The sequence below is a fragment of the Oncorhynchus mykiss genome, chromosome 10 (assembly GCF_057628025.1).
Source record: "Oncorhynchus mykiss isolate SJ-2025 chromosome 10, ASM5762802v1, whole genome shotgun sequence".
Classification (NCBI taxonomy): domain Eukaryota; kingdom Metazoa; phylum Chordata; class Actinopteri; order Salmoniformes; family Salmonidae; genus Oncorhynchus; species Oncorhynchus mykiss.
This window is the reverse complement of record NC_143031.1, coordinates 35214600-35233104: the sequence shown is the minus strand read 5'-3', so window position 1 is coordinate 35233104 and position 18505 is coordinate 35214600. Positions and strand designations below refer to the sequence as shown.

The following is an 18505-nucleotide window of genomic DNA, read 5'->3' as shown; positions in this document are numbered from 1 at the left end:
CAGCTGTAACGACCCTTTGGGAAGAATTAAATTTGGTTAAGCTTCTCTAATGTCCGTGAGTTATTTACTCCGAAAAATAAGAACCTAACACATGTAAATGTATCATAATACAGAAACTGCATTGGCCCAGCTTTCTAAATATATGGCTCTGGGAATGGCTAATTCCAAAACAAATGAACAGAGTCATTATTGGCCACATAGGCCACATAGTTATTTAACAACGATCTGGAAAATTGTGACCTTAAAAATAAGCAATATTGAAGACGACCATTCATTTATTGTCAAGTTTGGAAGCCATTCTCACCTGGAGGGATTAAAAAACATGATATGACAGTGTCATAGTCCATCAAATAATGTTTCTATGTGATATTTGAGGAGCTAGCTAGTTATGTTAGGTGCATTTGGGCTTTTTTGAAAGGATATAGAGAATCTTACCTATCATTCTAGACTCGTAACATCTGACCCTCTGTCTGTACTAGACCTATACTATACTTTCCCCTATTTTAGCTGTCTCTCTATGCTGTTATGTAAGTAATGCTGGTTAAAATGACTGTATGGTCATTGCACGACATGGGGTCTGTCTGCCCTCTGCTAGAACTACAAGGCCCACAAAGCTCCTCCTTCACTGTACCACATTTGACGGCATACCTAAGCGACACACAAAAGTTGATGCATGGTGAGGCGTGCCAAATACATCTCATTATTGTAATCATTATTTGAATATTCGATGAGGGTTGTTGACCTCAACCGCTTGTATTCAATGGAGAGAGTTGCTATGTTACTAGCCTAATTTCATAATATGCATTTCATAATATGCATAGCCATCTCGAGATAACTGTTATAAAGTGTTTTTTCTCAAAGTTGCCGGGACGACACGTGTCCTACTTATATCAGTACACTCTTAACAATTAAAAAATTAGGACATTTCTATTTGATCAAATAAATCTCACTTAGCAAATAGGGCTCCCGAGTGGTGCAGCGGTCTAAGACACTGCATCTCAGTGCTAGAGTTGTCACTACAGACCCTGGTTTGATTCCAGGCTGTATCGCAACCGGTCGTGATTGGGAGTCTCATAGGGCAGTGCACAATTGTCCGGGTTAAGGTTTGATCGGGGTAGGCCGTCATTGTCAATAAGAACTTGTTCTTAACTGACTTGCCTAGATAAATAAAGGTTAAGTAAATAAAAAAATAATCCATTCATTTTTTTGTTGACCAAATTCGACACTCATTGACCTCCATTCAAAAACTCCTTGCTTGGTGGGAGAAACAACGAAAAACTGCCACCTGCTGGAGGGAGAGAGAATTTCCACCGAGTTGGGCGTCTCTCTTCCACTTCTTCTCTGGGTGAGTTTGCAAACAAGAAGTCCAAGAAACAGGATATAATCACAGATACAACAATGAGCCAGATATTTCACCGGATGAAATATTTGAAACATCTGGTCGGCATTTCAACTCCCTACCAAATATGGTGATGAGAGGAAGCCCAGTGTCAAAAAAAGAGAGAGAAAAAAGGAAGCCTAGTGGCAAGCAGTGGAAGAAGATGTGGCGAAATGGGATTTTGGCGGACATTCTGCAAATGAATTGATGAAACATTTGATCTCCACACAGTTTTCTGTTTCCAAAAGTAGAATCTGTAACAAAACGAGTGGACTGAGTTTTGTAGACTTTACCCTTTGTTTCTAAAAATTGCATTGTTTAGAAGGAGCGCAAGAGCGAATTGAGTTATTGCAAACGCGCACTTCACGGCGTAGGCGTTCCCCAACGGAAATATGCAAATAAATGCTAGAACGCACAAATAGGACCTCGCTAGCTCGTGCTTGGCTCTGCCGACCCCCTTGCTTGTTCTGCCCACTATGATTAATTTGCTCCCATTTGAAACAATAGGCTCTGGTCTATTATAAAAAATGGGTTAGTTATAAAAAATATATAGACTTTGCTACGCTACTAGCCTCATCGACTGTGCCGTCGGGCACCAGATTGATTATAATATATGACGTGTTTAGCTGTATGCGTCAGCAAAGCCTGGGAAGAGGAACGCGCCCATAATCTGCGCAGAAATGTTTTGGGGTCTTCAGGAAGGAAGACCATTGCAGGGATTAGGCCTACTGGCCGCAAATGTTCCCTCTCCCAGGCCCCCGAGCCTGTGCAGGGATGTGATATCGATCGGTATGTGACTGAAGGAGTGGGATGCGCTATTATTTATTTTTGTTTTTTTATAAGTAATTTTTCCTGGAATATTTTTTTCCCTAAATTCACTACTCCGTACAGTAGGTGGCGGAAATACAGTTTATAGTTGTGGACCACAATTTGTAGTCTGTCTGGTTGCCATAAAACCTCAGAGAAGAAGAAAGGTGAGCTAGCAAAACATTTAACACAAGTTATTACCACGTTTTTGAATAAGAACATCCGAGAAACAAGTTGACTCGATGTATGAGTAATTGAGTTGTTCAGTATGTTTGATTTAAAAACTCTTTAAAATGACTGTCACTTGTGTATCATGCCAGAGCGGCTTTCTGGACATTTAACGTTCGCAGGCTAAGTAGCGGAGTTACGTAGCTAACGCAGTTGCTAGCTAGCTACCTTGCTTACAAAACAAGGACTGAATCCTGAGCCTCTTGTTGTAGCTTGCTTATTAGAACTGTTGGGAAACGTCCCATTACTAGCTAATCACTACCATGAGTCTGACGATGGAGGCCAGTGTCTCTTTCCTTCAATATGAACTTGCATCGACCATCGAACGGGCAGTAAGGTGTGCTGTTGAAACCGTTTTAAAGGAAACTGCCAGGGTAGTCGGCATCAAAATGACCGCAGCTCGGACTGCTGCTGCTGAGTCTCATCGTGAGAACCAAAGTTTGAGAGAGAGACTTGAGCTATCGGAGGGTGAACTCAACGCTGTACGGTACTACATGACAGCAGCCGAGAACAACATCAAACAGTGTTTACTCCTTAATCACAACCATCCTAGATCAGGTACTTTAGGTCCTGGTACGGGGAGTCCATCCAGCATGCTGAACAGGGGCACGACCCGTGTGCCCAAGTCGTTTCGAGCCTCATCCACACGATCCCAGTTTTCGAAGTCACTCCCTAGTGTAGGTCTTTGCTTACCAACAGTGCAGCATGAATGGCCCAGGAGCAGCTCAAGCTTGAGAGGAATACGGACATCCTCCTCCACTGTCTCTTGCTCCAATTCTTCACAAACATCCAAAGCGCCACAAGTAGAGGTTGAAAGCTCACCTCAACACACTGAGGAGGATGCAGAGGATCAATTCTACATCACGGATGATGGAGTTGTAGAGAAAGGTAGGCTTACGCCGGACACAGACATCAATACTTGCATGCACTCAATAAGTGAAAAGTCTCCTGCTCACTGGTCATGATGATGTCATTCATCTCTTTCAGAGTACAAAGTCAGGGCAAGTGGATTAGAGGACTCTAGAAGAATTCCACGCGAGCAGGAGGGGGATACAGTGGCAGTAGAGGTCCCTCACAGAACCTCTATTACCAACTTTGAATTTGAGATGGGTCCGAGTCACCCAGCAGGCAATGTGAATGACCTGGGCCTGATCCAGGTGCTGGATGAGGTGCAAGAAGTCAAAGGAACAGTTAAAATTGAAAATGACCCTGAGTTACCTAGTATGCTGGAGTCACAACTCCCTGAATCATCACAACTGCCGCCACAGATGCCAACTCACATCGATAACCATGACAATGATGGTAACTTCATGGGCTTTGTCCCACCTATTGTAGAAGGCCCTGGTCTTGTTGGGGCTTTTGAAGTCAGAAGGGAGAGCTCAGATAAGGTGCATCGCTGCAACGTGTGTGGCCGGGGCTTCCGTCGCTTCTACTGTCTGAAGACACACCAGCGCATTCACACGGGTGAGAGGCCATATCCTTGCAGGTATTGCGAGAAGCGTTTCCGCCACCTGGACAGTCTGCATAAGCACCAACGCATCCACACTGGGGAGAGGCCCTACCGCTGTGCCCAGTGTGGCTGCTGTTTCAGGGAGCTGGGCCAGCTCAAGAAGCACAGGCTGACCCACTCACCTTCTCCCACCACACCCCACCCATCACTGTCTTTACTTCAAGCAGGGCCCTCCTACACATGGCCACACCACCACTCACAGTCCCTGGATTCCTGATCAGGATGGATTTGGTACACATTCATACACACATTTGATAAATGTGATTATTTGTGTTAAGGTCATCCTAATCAGAAGTTAATATTATTAAATTGACAATGTAGACAAGCTGATTGTGTATAGAGTCATATTTATTCTCTTTTCTACTTGTTCACAATTTTCTTCATTGGCATTAAAAGGGTGTTCATTATGTTGTCATAGATATGAGAGGTTTGCAGATTCCACCTGGAAAGGTTCATACAGCCATTTTGCATCAAGGGTTGATTTCCATTTACTTTAAAAATATGATTTTTTTGTATAAAATGGAAATACAGAATACTTGAGCTGAGTTGGGATCACAATGCAGAAATCATTGGTGTGTTTTTGTTGGTATCACATCGCCATTATCAACAGTTTAATGCCATAAATAGCCCATAACAGGGAAGTGATATGCATTTTAAATTATTATTCTGGTGTATTGTTTTTATATGGAACTGTGTGAGTTAGCCTGTTCATTTTGAACAGCAATTACATAAAGTTTTTGACAATTTACCAATAAAAAGTGACACTTTCACAGTATTATTTGATTATTTTGTTTAACCTCTTTGGGATATGTGTTTCCCCCCCTGCGGGATGGTTGAGCTAATGTGATTAGCATGAGGTTGTAAGTAACAAAAAAAAATCCCAGGACATAGACATACAGTTGAAGTCTGAAGTTTACATACACCTTTCCCAAATACATTTTAAAATCAGTTTTTCCACAATTCCTGACATTTAATCCTAGTAAAAATTCCTTGTCTTAGGTCAGTTAGGATCACCACTTTATTTTAAGAATGTGAAATGTCCAAATAATAGTGATTTATTTCAGCTTTTATTTCTTTCATCACATTCCCAGTGGGTCAGAAGTTTTCATGCACTCAATTAGTATTTGGTATCGTTGCCTTTAAATTGTTTAATTGGGTCAAACTTTTCGGGTAGCCTTCCTCAAGCTTCCCACAATACATTGGGTGAATTTTGGGCTATTCCCCCTGACAGAGCTGGTGTAACTGAGTCAGGTTTATAGGCCTCTTTGCTCGCACACGCATTTTCAGTTCTGCCCACAAATTTTCTATAGGATTGAGGTCAGGGCTTTGTGATGGCCATTCCAATACCTTGACTTTGTTGTCCTTAAGCCATTTTGCCACAACTTTGGAAGTATGCTTGGGGTCATTGTCCATTTGGAAGACCCATTTGCGACCAAGCTTTAACTTCGTGACTGATGTCTTGAGATGTTGCTTCAATATATCCATGTAATTTTCCTGCCTCCTGATGCCATCTATTTTGTGAAGTACACCAGTCCCTCCTGCAGCAAAGCACCCCCACAACATGATGCTGCCACCCCCGTACTTCACGGTTGGGATGGTGTTCTTCGGCATGCAAGTTCCCCCTTTTTCCTCCAAACATAATGATGGTCATAATGGCCAAACAGTTCTATTTTTGTTTCATCAGACCAGAGGACCTTTCTCCAAAAAGTACGATCTTTGTCCCCATGTGCAGTTGCAAACTGTAGTCTGGCTTTTTAATGGAGGTTTTGGAGCAGTGGCTTCTTCCTTGCTGAGCGGACATTTAGGTTATGTTGATGTAGGACTCGTTTTACTGTGGATATAGATACTTTTGTACCTGTTTCCTCCAGCATCTTCACAAGGTCCTTTGCTGTTGTTCTGGGATTGATTTGCACTTTTCACACCAAAGTACGTTAATCTCTTGGAGACAGAATGTCTCCTTCCTGAGCGCTATAACGGCTACGTCGTCCCATGGTGTTTATACTTGCGTACTATTGTTTGTATAGATGAACGTGCTACCTTCAGGCGTTTGGAAATTGCTCCCAAGGATGAACCAGACTTGTGGAGGTCTAGAATTTTTTTTCTGAGGTCTCAACTGATTTCTTTTGATTTTCCCATGATATCAAACAAAGAGGCACTGAGTTTGAATGTATGCCTTGAAATACATCCACAGATACACCTCCAATTGACTCAAATGATGTCAATTAGCCTATCAGAAGCTTCTAAAGCCACAACGTTCTTTTCTGGAATTTTTCAAGCTGTTTAAAGGCACAGTCAACTTAGTGTATGTAAACTTCTGACCCACTGGAGATATGATACTGAGTTATAAGTGAAATAATCTGTCTGTAAACAATTTTTGGAAAAATTACTTGTGTCATGGACAAAGTAGATGTCCTAACCGACTTGCCAAAGCTATAGTTTGTTATCAAGAAATTTGTTGAGTGGTTGAAAAACGAATGACTCCAACCTAAGTGTATGTAAACTTCCGACTTCAATTGTATCTGAAATGGGCAGAAATCTTAAATTCTTGTTAATCTTACTGTCCTGTACAATTTACAGTAGCTATCACAGTGAAAGAATACAATTCAATTGTTTGAGGAGAGTACAAAATTATGAACTTTGAAAATGTAATAATAAACCAATTAGGCACAACATTTTGAACAGATATGCAATGGTTCATTGGATCAGTCTAAAACGTTACACATACACTGCTGCCACACTGGCCAAAACCTAAATGGGGTGGATTAATACATTAGGACCTTTCTCTTGCATTTCAAAGATGATGGTACAAGATATTTTAACAGATCTTATGTGTTATTCTCCTACATTAATTTCACATTTCCACAAATGTCAATGTGTTTCCTTTCAAATGGTATCAAGAATATGCATATCCTTGCTTCGGGTCCTGAGCTGCAGGCAGTTAGATTTGGGTATGTCATTTTAGGTGAAAATTGAGGGAAAAGGGTCAGATCCTTTTGAAAAACAACTTCTGAAAGGGACCCAAGACACCAAGTTTATTCATAATCTTAAATATAGTTATTACAATATTTTCTACATATCACAAGATGCAGAGAACTATACACCTGACCTTTGCTGTCTGGCTTTGCTCATCTGGGGCCCTGTGTTTTGTACAATCGTGACTAAACACAGGGCCCCAGATGAGAATTACACCCAAAATTTAAGCAGTTGTCTATGGATGGTGGTGGACCGTCTGACATAAGAAAAAGGGTACCATGTGATTAATAAAACTAAAGATTAAAATCCAAGCATGTCACATGATTGCGCAAAACACAGGTCTCTAATCATTCGTGACATATATTTGTGGTATTTTCACCCTCCCCTTTTTGACGGTCACATGAACAGTTTATACTGTCCCGTGACCTGCACCGAACAAATAGAGGCGGCAAGTAGACAGCATCATATCTGCAAGCTGCTCAATGTCTATGGGCATATGTAGAATACAGATGTACATTTGAATTACATCTGTTTAGATTTAGGCATTTCTGTTTAATATCTTATGCGCTATTGGATAATATGTATGTCGCCTATGCTACCTATGGCCAGTAGTTTTCAAATCTACTAAAATCAACTATTAACTAACAAAACACGCATGTGTTAATGCTGTTAAATTACGTCATCATTTAGCTGTGAACTAATACGCGGGCAGTCTCAGAGACAGAGGCCGACTGAGGAGGTTTTTAACAAGCGGAAGTGCGCGCGCTGATTCTTGCTGACGGAGTTGAGGTGAGTTTCTGTTTTCATCTGGCTATACCTACCATACGGCATTATCGCAAAGCAAACAACACAATAAACAAATGTTTTATCATTAGTCAAACTACAAGTTTATGGAATTGCGAGGTTGAATTGTAGAATGACCTCGCTGAGAACCACTGTGTATCGCCGTTTCACTTCCCCTTTGTGGATACATGAAATTAAACATCAATTCGATACAATCGCGCAACTCTTAACGTTGCATGACCTTGAAGCATCATGTTTAAGTAGAATGTCTGATGCTTTTCTGGTGGCTCATAGTTTTATTTAAAACCCTCCGCTTGTTGTAAACATAAAGCCATACTGTGTTTTCAGGAATATGTCCTTTTGTCAGCGTTGCTACGAACTTATACAAATAATGACTCCATTTAACAGGGTTACAAAAGGTTCAGGGGACGTCTGAACCATCTAAAAACAAAACGCTTCTGCTGAAAGCCATGTCTAATGAACACACACCCCTCCTCGCCCATGGGGTATGTGGTCTGTCAGCAGACAATGCAGTGTGTGGCATAGGGGCGTCAGAGGGCACTGGGGAGGCCAGCACTCCTAATGCTGTACCTCGAAAGCTCAACACCTTCTTCGGGGTGATGGTGCCCACTGTCCTCTCCATGTTTAGCATTGTCCTCTTCCTCAGAACTGGTGAGTGCAGCATCTAGATGTCAGACAACTACAAATATAGGCTGTGAATGTGGAATTTATTTACAGTGCGATGTTCAGTGATGCTTGCTGATGGTCAGAAACTGCTGTTGGCTTCAAGCTTTGCTAGATAATTTTTTTTAAAGTGTGTGTAACTGTGCATGCATGTGAATGCATTAGGTTAATATATTGTGGTCCTGTAACAAGACTAATACTGTGTAATGATGTCTCCTATAGGGTTTGTGGTTGGTCATGCGGGGCTCTTGCAGGGTCTTGTGATGCTGCTTGTTGCCTACACCATTATCTCCCTCACCATCTTGTCCATCTGTGCTATTTCCACCAACGGTGCTGTGCAGGGAGGTGGGGCCTATTGTATCCTTAACACCGGTTTGTTCTCACCCCCCAAAAACATTTTTTTTTTTTTAGCAATTGTTTTTTATTCCTCTTAAGTATTAGTGCAGTTTAAAACAGCTATGCTTTTACTATTAAATCTTGATGACACAGTCTTTACAGTAATTCTAGCCCTTATCTTTAAGGAAAATTTCACCACGATTTGAACATCATTTTCATAATCTCCAACACCAACCCAACATCGTGAAAATGGCGGGATTCTATGTTTTGTAGTCAAAAAGATAACCGTTTCTGATGACATCTGGACATGGTAAAGACATGGTGGACCCCAAGAAGAGTAGCTACTGCATGTTCAACAGCTAATAGGGATCCTAATAAACTAAATGAAACATCATCTGATGCATCCAGGCCCAGATTACCTAACAGACACGAAGGGGACATGCCCCGAGGCCCCCGACCTCCAGGTGTTTTGTGTTTTCCCAAAAATATTTTTTTGGGGGGCCCTGGAGGTAGGTACCCTGGGCCCCGGGCCCCGGAATGCATTAGTCCAGCCCTGTGTGCATCATATGATTTAACCAACTGAGCAGGTTGCTATGCTGACTTTTGCCTGCTCATAGTTTTAAAACCACATGATTCACTCCAGATCAGTGATATTTAACCCCTTGACCTTGTCTGCCAGTCATGATTAGTCGATCTTTGGGCCCAGAGTTTGGAGGAAGCATTGGCCTCATGTTCTTCCTGGCCAAAGTGTGTGCATGTGGAGTGTATGTGCTTGGTCTGGTAGAGGCACTACTTGACATATTTGGTCAGGATCCAGGTTAGTTTTGACATTCTATAATTAACAGCCCAATACTTATAATTCCTAGCATGCATGCCATGTTTTGTGGTACTGCTTAAAAAAAATCTACTGAATGTTTCTTAGAAGGTTGGTGCCTCATGCATTCAAAGTAGTCATTCCACAATGTGTCCATCTGACATCTTATCAACTTCTATGTCCCACTCCCACCTCAGCGTCCTCCTCTGCGTTTCGAGTGCTTCCCCAGGGCTACTGGTACACAGTGCTGTACTCTTCCATAGTTCTCCTGCTGGTTCTGATGGTGTGCCTAGTGGGCGCCCACATTTTCGCCCGCACCTCCTTCCTCATCCTGCTGGTGGTGACCATCTCCCTTCTGTCCATCTACATCAGCCCCCTGGCGCTGACCACGCCCCTAAAGTTCCTCATCACCCACCAGGGCCCTGGCAACCAGACCCTCACCTACAATGCCAGCTACACAGGCTTCAACGGCACCACGCTGAAGGACAACCTGGGCTGTGAGTACTGGCTGCCTGGAGTCAAAGGTCAGGGGGGGACGGTGCGATAGTACTTAGGTGCACTGTATAGGGAACAGGGTACTATTTCAGATGCATTCTAGTTATAGTAAGCCTTGATAGGGAAGTTGAACTGGATGTGTAAAAAGTCGTTAGTTTTATGGTTTGAGAGAGCTGTTGTAGAAATAGTGTTCTTCCTCTTTCTTATCCTTAGCGGGCTACACTGTGGACTACAGCACTGGTAAAGTCATGTCATTCGCCACTGTGTTCGCTGTCATGTTCACCAGCTGCACCGGAATCATGGCCGGAGCCAACATGTCAGGTACTGTCCACACACATTAAAACTCATGCCAGCTGGTGGATATTACAACTACAAATAGTTGTCATTAACAACTTTCCATATGCATTCTGAATCAAGGTAATGGAATCTTTTAGTTCCAGGTGCAAATCCACTGTAACCAATTACCCTGAGACTCCGATTTAGTTTTACTTTAAAATGTATGCCAAACAAAAACCATTGATTTCAAAGTTTACAACTCTACACACAATGATCACGTTTATATATGTACATCTTCTTATTCATTACTTTATACATACAAATGTAAAGGAGTCATTGTGAATTTGTTAGATATTACTGCATTGTCAAACTAGAAGCACAAGCATTTTGCTACATCTGCACAGTTGTACAATTTTCTATGGAAATTGTTAAAAGTAGTCTTGTGTTTTGTTCAACTTGGAAATCAATGTGTTTTTGTTTGGTATACATTTTAAAGTGATAAATCTGAGTCTTAGCATAATTGTGTTACCATAGAATTGCCCTCCATTACTTCACATCTCATTTAAGCGTCACGTAGACTCTAACTTGACATGTTCCACCATCTTCCCCTCAATCTGTTGTCTGTAGGAGAGCTGAAGAACCCCAGTGCTGCCATTCCCAAAGGCACCATTATTGCAGTCCTCTACACCTTCATAGTCTATGTCCTGCTCTTCATCCTGGCCAGCTCCACATGTGAAAGGTCTGAATGGATGGGCTGTTATTGAGGCTTGGAATGGTTGGAACTCTGTCACCCATCTAATTTTCTCATAATTTAATACCTGCATATTAATCATACTGAAAACAATGTAGTTTAATACAGCCAACTAATGAATGTCTTTTGTTTAGGACCCTGTTGGCTCAGGATTACGGGTTTTTCCAGCGTATAAACATCTGGCCTCCATTTGTCACCATCGGGATCTATTGTTCTGCCCTGTCAGCAGCCATGTGCTCTCTGATTGGGGCGTCCCGGATCCTTCACGCCCTCGCACTGGACCAACTCTTTGGTAAGATGTTGTTGAACAAGTTTCACATTAAAAGACAGGCTATTTCTGCAACAGAGTAAAGGACATGTTTTTGTTTAATATAAAATAAAGAGCATGCTTTGATGTTGTGTTATCCATAGGTTTTCCATTGGCTCCTGCTGCTATCACATCCAGCTCAGGCAACCCATGGGTGGCAGTGCTCTACACCTGGGGGTTGGCACAGGTGAGGAGAAGTGATGGGTGTATCGTATTTAGCTATGCAGTACAACTTTTAAAATTCTACAGGCTCTGAGACTGTGTCTTTGGTGTGACTGTGTAGTGTGTGGTGTTTGCAGGCCAGCTTAATGCCATAGCTGGCCTGGTGACAGTATTCTACCTGCTGGCCTATGCTGCTGTCGACCTGGCCTGTCTGGCTCTGGAGTGGGCATCGGCCCCCAACTTCAGGTAATCAAACACTAGCATCATGCTGTACAATCTGTTATAAAAAAAGAAGACATTGACCTTATTGTGTGATGATGCTGTCCTTAGTGAAGTAGTGTTTAACTAGAATACTTTTGACCATCAATGTCCAGTTTTCACCTGTCTTTCACCTGTTTTACCTGTCTCCCTGTCTTCACCAGGCCCACTTTCCAGGTGTTCTCCTGGCACACGTGTCTGCTGGGCATCCTAAGCTGTCTGGTGATGATGTTTGTCATTAACCCGGTCTACTCCTCAGCCAGCATCGTCCTCCTCTTACTGCTGTTGCTTTTCCTGCACTACAGATCACCAACCAGCAGCTGGGGATACATCAGCCAGGCTCTCATCTTTCATCAGGTACCCACACCACACACACAGACGTGCCAGTACATACAAACACACACAGTGGGGCAAAAAAGTATTTAGTCAGCCACCAATTGTGCAAGTTCTCACACTTAAAAATATGAGAGGGCTGTAATTTTCATCATAGTTACACTTCAACTATGACAGACAAAATGAGAAAAAAAAATCAGAAAATCACATTGTAGGATTTTTTATGAATTTATTTGCAAATTATGGTGGAAAATAAGTATTTGGTCACCTACAAACAAGCAAGATTTCTGGCTCTCATAGACCTGTAACTTCTTCAAGAGGCTTCTCTGTCCTCCACTCGTTACCTGTATTAATGGCACCTGTTTTAACTTGTTATCAGTATAAAAGACACCTGTCCACAACCTCAAACAGTCACACTCCAAACTCCACTATGGCCAAGGCCAAAGAGCTGTCAAAGGACACCAGAAACAAAATTGTAGACCTGCACCAGGCTGGGAAGACTGAATCTGCAAAAAGTAAGCAGCTTGGTTTGAAGAAATCAACTGTGGGAGCAATTATTAGGAAATGGAAGACATACAAGACCACTGATAATCTCCCTCGATCTGCGGCTCCATGCAAGATCTCACCCCGTGGGGTCAAAATTATCACAAGAACGGTGAGCAAAAATCCCAGAACCACACGGGGGGGACCTAGTGAATGACCTGCAGAGAGCTGGGACCAAAGTAACAAAGCCTACCATCAGTAACACACTACGCCGCCAGGGACTCAAATCCTGCAGTGCCAGACGTGTCCCCCTGCTTAAGCCAGTACATGTCCAGGCCCGTCTGAAGTTTGCTAGAGAGCATTTGAATGATCCAGAAGAAGATTGGGAGAATGTCATATGGTCAGATGAAACCAAAATATAACTTTTTGGTAAAAACTCGTCGTGTTTGGAGGACAAAGAATGCTGAGTTGCATCCAAAGAACACCATACCTACTCTACTGTGAAGCATGGGGGTGGAAACATCATGCATTGGGGCTGTTTTTCTGCAAAGGGACCAGGACGACTGATCCGTGTAAAGGAAAGAATGAATGGGGCCATGTATCGTGAGATTTTGAGTGAAAACCTCCTTCCATCAGCAAGGGCATTGAAGATGAAACGTGGCTGGGTCTTTCAGCATGACAATGATCCCAAACGCACTGCCCGGGCAACGAAGGAGTGGCTTTGTAAGAAGCATTTCAAGGTCCTGGAGTGGCCTAGCCAGTCTCCAGATCTCAACCCCATAGAAAATCTTTGGAGGGAGTTGAAAGTCCGTGTTGCCCAGCAACAGCCCAAAAACATCACTGCTCTAGAGGAGATCTGCATGAAGGAATGGGCCAAAATACCAGCAACAGTGTGTGAAAACCTTGTGAAGACTTACAGAAAACGTTTGACCTCTGTCATTGCCAACAAAGTGTATATAGCAAAGTATTGAGATACATTTTTGTTATTGACCAAATACTTATTTTCCACCATAATTTGCAAATAAATTCATAAAAATCCTACAGTGTGATTTTCTGGATTTTTTTTTCTTCTCATTTTGTCTGTCATAGTTGAAGTGTACCTATGATGAAAATGACAGGCCTCATCTTTTTAAGTGGTAGAACTTGCACAATTGGTGGCTGACTAAATACTTTTTTTGCTCCACTGTATGGGCCAGTTCCTGGGTCGTGTTCAGTAGAGAAAATATTTTGCAATGGGGAAGAACTACCTGAACTTGTCCAATTTAGAAAACAGATTTTCATTTTCTGATGCAAAATGTTTTTCTACGCTGTTTCCTACTTAACAGGACACTGGGGTGTGTCACTGCTGTCATACTTGATGCTTTGAATCTGGTTTCCACCCATTCCACCTCTCTTGTAGGTGCGTAAGTATCTGCTGATGCTGGACGTGAGGAAGGACCATGTGAAGTTTTGGAGGCCCCAGGTGTTGTTGATGGTGGCCAACCCTCGCTCCTCCTGCCAGCTCATCAACTTTGTCAACCAGTTGAAGAAGGGCGGGCTGTTTGTTCTGGGACACGTGAAGCTGGGAGATCTGGGTAATATTATATGGATGGTGACGGGAGTTCTGGTACCAGCGGAATCGTGATTGACTTACAATAAATGCTTGTCATGTTTATGACCACATGAAACCTAAAGCTTCTACTATTTGATACAAAAATTAGTAATCTACAGTAAGTGTGATATTCCTAGAAATATGACATTTCTATTCATAGACAATTCATTTAACATTTTATGGAAACTAGTCAGGCTCTTCTTTTGTTTGGGAATCAAGGCAGTCCAGTCATTCAGCCAGCCTCTCATCTGTGTTTCAGACACCCTGCCTTCTGATCCTGTCCAGCAGCAGTATAACTTCTGGCTGAGTCTGGTAGATAAGCTGGGGGTGAAGGCCTTCGTGGATCTGACTCTGTCCCCCTCTGTGAGGCAGGGAACACAGCATCTGCTCCGTATCACTGGCCTGGGTGAGTTACATATCCTCCTGCTTACCATTCTGGGTCGTATTGTTGTCCAGTTGATTTCTCCTCTTCACACACAACGGTGTCAGGAAGAGTATTGACACGACATATTCATTATAATATTACTACTTTGGAAAATGGAACATAAAACAGTTTTACCCATCAAGCAATATACTTTTTAGTGCATTTGATTATCCTCCTCCACTCTTATCTCTTCAAGGCGGCATGAAGCCCAACACTCTGGTCTTGGGGTTCTACGACAGCTGCACCCCTGAGGACTACTTCCTCCAAGACCCTGCCTTCTGTGAGTCAAAAGGGTCTGGAGGGGATGATTTTGGGGTGGATCTGCCCTCTCTGCAAGCCCACTTCCCCCCGGTCCGCCATGTGGAGAGCCCACGCTGGCTCACGTCAGAGGAGTATGTGGGAATCATCTCGGATGCCATCAAGATGAGTAAGAACGTGTGTCTTGGCCGCTATTTCTTCCAGCTGCAGGGAGAGGGCATGGGGACCAAGACGGACGGGGCCACGAGGATCATCGACGTGTGGCCCCTCAACCTGCTGCAGCCGAGCAGCACGTCTGCAGCCTCCGTGGACGTGTGCAGTCTCTTCCTGCTGCAGATGGCGTGTGTTCTCAACATGGCCAGCAGATGGCGCCATGCCAAAATGAGAATATTCCTGTGTGTGGAGGCAGAGTCCAGCGACCAGGGTTGGATGGTTAAAGAGGAGACCTACCGGGAGCTGTTGAGGAAGCTGAGGATCAGGGCCTCCATCAAGATAGTGCCCTGGGACTCTGTGGTGCAGCTCTATGGACAGAAACAGACACAGGACCCAGAGCTGGAGGGCCTGACGAAGCCGGCCCAGGCCCTTTCAGAGGACTTCCAGTCTGCAGTCAACAGGATGCTGATGGAGCACAGTGCTGAGGCAGCTGTCCGCTTCCTGTATTTACCACGCCCCCCTGCTCACTCCAGCCAATCACACACATATCTCAGTCAGTTGGAAGCTGTGACTTATGGTTTAGGCCCAACCCTCTTGATTCATGGTCTCACCCCAGTCACGTGCACTGAGCTTTGAGTGTCACTGTGTGTTTTATGGGATCAAAATGTCATGTAATTAACTTCATCCTGAACATGATAGAAATGGCAGTCTAAATGCTTACAATATGAGCTACTTTACACAACATACTTTTTAGTTAGAAAATAAACACACAGGCACACTACACAACGGGACCTATAAGTATAGCTCTGTTCCCTGGGCATGTAGTTTCACATCTTGTATTGTAACTCATTGACACATCCACTAATTTCTCAAATGAACACATTCAACACCTAGTCAGTCACAGTGGTACCTACCTACTTTCTGTAATGTATTTATTTGTTAACTGTAATTTAATGGAGTACTTGTCTCATGCCGTTGTGTTGGTTGGGTAATAATATAAGTACATTTATGTTGTGCCTAATATAGCAGATGTAGTTTTCATAAAAAACCTCCGCTCTGGAATTGACCGTGTGGCCTGAGAGTGACACTGATTCAGTGTGAGTGAATGTTACATGTCAGTAGATCAAATGGTCTGTTCTGCGGCACAGGACCAAAGAAGAATCATATGATAGGTTGAATGTTGGAGGGAAAATGGATTCTGAAATACAGAAAGGGCAACATATGCTAACTAGCTATGGAAACTAGAATTTTGTGTTCCTTGTGTTCTTTTATTTGATGCTGGTACAATCGCTTTCCATTGATCCCTTTTCCCAGTGTATTCCTCTTCAGATTGTGACCCAGTTTGGGAGAGCTCACGAGTGTCTTTGGACCAAATAATCTCTTAGGATTTTGGGTCACTCACCAATTGGTCGTGCTTGAAATGCTGCTTCTTCGGACTACTCTGTGGTCCATGATGGAACATGAATTCAAACTTCCTGAAACCGCTATGAACTACATTAGTGCCTAATGCTTGACAATATTGTCATAATACACAAGCATTAAGCCACTGGCAGGCAGACTAAATATGGATTGCTGATATATTTAGTCTAATTTATAATGCATCACCCTTCTACCAAATGCTAAGGATCATGCCATTCATTTGTTACTTGGGAAAATGATTTCTATTTTTATGCTGTCTTGCTATGCTTTTCTTATGGACAGATTTGGAAACAGAATGTTACTGCAAGGAGTTTGGTCTCTATGAAAACAATTATTATTAATTTAGAGGCATGTAGTCGGCGCTAAATGAAAGCTTACACATTTCACAACTTGTGGTGGGATGTTTGTGCTAAAGCAGAAATAGTTTCCTCTTTACAGTCCTATGAAGTTACTGTATATTTCTGACTCTGCTCAGAATGTACTGTTCTCAGGTTGTGCCACACAGACTGTTCTCTAGAGTCTGTGGACTGATCAGTGAGTGCCAGACAGGCTGCTTGTGAGTTAATAAGGACTCTGTCCAAGCAAATGACTCAATAGAAAATGTCAAAAACCAAAGTAATTACATTAAATGTTTTTATAACATACTGTTTCCTTTACACATATGTTACTCCGTAACAACAATTTGACAGTCATTTGTGAATGGGTTGGCAAAAGGCAATAAAATAAACAAAAGTAACTGTCTCTATTTATTTCTAAGAAAATCGAGATCACAAAAATGACGTTACGGTTGATACCAAAAATTGTACTATGTTAAAAGTCCAAATCAACCAGAACATGTTTAAGCGTTCAGTTATGTTGGAGTCTATATCCCTAATATGTGTATATAGCTAGAACATGTACTATAGAAACCTGTTTGAGAGTTGCGTCTCCCACAGATCATACTCTGCTGCACTCAGGCTATATAGTTCATGATGGATTTGGGGTCAGCTTGTTTACATCACATCAACATTACACAATCTCTTTCCTATTACCAATACCTTTCAATGGCAGTCGATGCAAAAACAGTAACATTGATCAATTAGTTCCCTACATATGAAGTAAAACTTCTCATATCAATTTCCAATATGACCTCTTTAAAGCACTCCTTAGTCCTCTTTGCTCGCAGAACGTTCTGTCATTTCATCAATTTTCTTCTCCATGCTCGTTGCAAATTTCTCTGTCTGCTTCACACAGTAGGATGAAAGGCGTAGCCAATCAGGGAAGAAAATGGACAGAGCAATGTTCTGTGAGATGGCAAAGAGAGACCGAGATATTTACAATCACATAAAATAGTCTAATAGGATATTCTGCATGGCTCATTTTTGGCTAAGGTAACAAAAACGTTATAGAGTAGTTTGTTTTGAATATTTGAGTGGATAAGAGAAGTTCCTACTTGAAGAGCGTGAGAGACACAGCCGCTGATGTAGCTAGAGTGACCCACTGTGTTCAGAGCTTCACGGGCAAAAGCACTGGCACTCTTCAACAACAGGTTGGGGGGGCAAGTTGTGGGTCATGTTAGTGGACACCATAAAGGGAGCCACACACTAAAGGAGAGGAAATTAAGAAAGCACAAGCGATTGGAAGAAACACAAAGATGCAAGGAAGGATACTGTAACAGGAGTGCAAGTGATACAAAATTCTTAAAGTATTTTACCTGAACTGTTATTCCCTGTGACTTGTACTCTGAATTCAGAGATCTGGAAAAATATGTCACAAAAATCTGCCAAGAAAAGAATGGATAACATTGATCCTCTGTAGCTGTTATAGAGCATGTCACTGACAACACCAGAATAGTGGGTTTGATTCCCGGACCATCCGTATGTAAAATGTATGCATGCATGACTGTAAGTCGCTTTGGACAAAAGCATCTGCTGAATGGCATATACAGTTGAAGTCAGACGTTTATATACATCTTAGCCAAATACATTTAAACTCAGTTTCACAATTCCTGAATTTAATCCTAGTAAAAATTCCCTGTCTTAGATCAGTTAGGATCACCACTTTATTTTAAGAATGTGAAATGTCAGAATAATAGTAGAGATG

General features: G+C 42.4%; 2 protein-coding genes across 3 annotated transcripts; both read left to right on the top strand.

Annotated features, from left to right (window-relative positions):
• Positions 1-1342: 1342 nt before the first annotated feature.
• Positions 1343-4696, top strand: LOC110533725 (uncharacterized). Its single transcript, XM_021618195.3, has 2 exons — positions 1343-3301; positions 3401-4696. The coding sequence occupies exons 1-2, from the start codon at positions 2677-2679 to the stop codon at positions 4138-4140; spliced, it is 1365 nt and encodes a 454-aa protein (XP_021473870.3). The 5' UTR covers positions 1343-2676; the 3' UTR covers positions 4141-4696.
• Positions 4697-7319: 2623 nt separating this feature from the next.
• Positions 7320-17159, top strand: LOC110533724 (solute carrier family 12 member 9). Of its 2 annotated transcripts, XM_021618193.3 has the most exons (14): positions 7320-7685; positions 8088-8351; positions 8586-8720; positions 9379-9516; positions 9711-10010; positions 10222-10329; positions 10912-11023; positions 11170-11327; positions 11447-11529; positions 11626-11750; positions 11927-12119; positions 13978-14152; positions 14429-14575; positions 14790-17159. In XM_021618193.3, the coding sequence occupies exons 2-14, from the start codon at positions 8150-8152 to the stop codon at positions 15638-15640; spliced, it is 2727 nt and encodes a 908-aa protein (XP_021473868.1). In that variant the 5' UTR covers positions 7320-7685; positions 8088-8149; the 3' UTR covers positions 15641-17159. The 2 variants fall into 2 exon arrangements, with proteins under 2 accessions (XP_021473868.1, XP_090042568.1); XM_090186442.1 differs by lacking the exons at positions 8586-8720; positions 9379-9516 and having other exon boundaries at positions 7327-7685.
• Positions 17160-18505: the final 1346 nt, after the last annotated feature.

Coding starts and splice junctions, on each gene's coding strand:
- LOC110533725 (XM_021618195.3), top strand. CDS start 2,677: ATGAGTCTGACGATGGAGGCCAGTGTCTCTTTCCTTCAATATGAACTT. Junction 3,302..3,400: donor TGATGGAGTTGTAGAGAAAG/GTAGGCTTACGC, acceptor CATCTCTTTCAG/AGTACAAAGTCAGGGCAAGT.
- LOC110533724 (XM_021618193.3), top strand. CDS start 8,150: ATGTCTAATGAACACACACCCCTCCTCGCCCATGGGGTATGTGGTCTG. Junction 11,024..11,169: donor GCCAGCTCCACATGTGAAAG/GTCTGAATGGAT, acceptor TCTTTTGTTTAG/GACCCTGTTGGCTCAGGATT. Junction 12,120..13,977: donor AGGCTCTCATCTTTCATCAG/GTACCCACACCA, acceptor CCTCTCTTGTAG/GTGCGTAAGTATCTGCTGAT.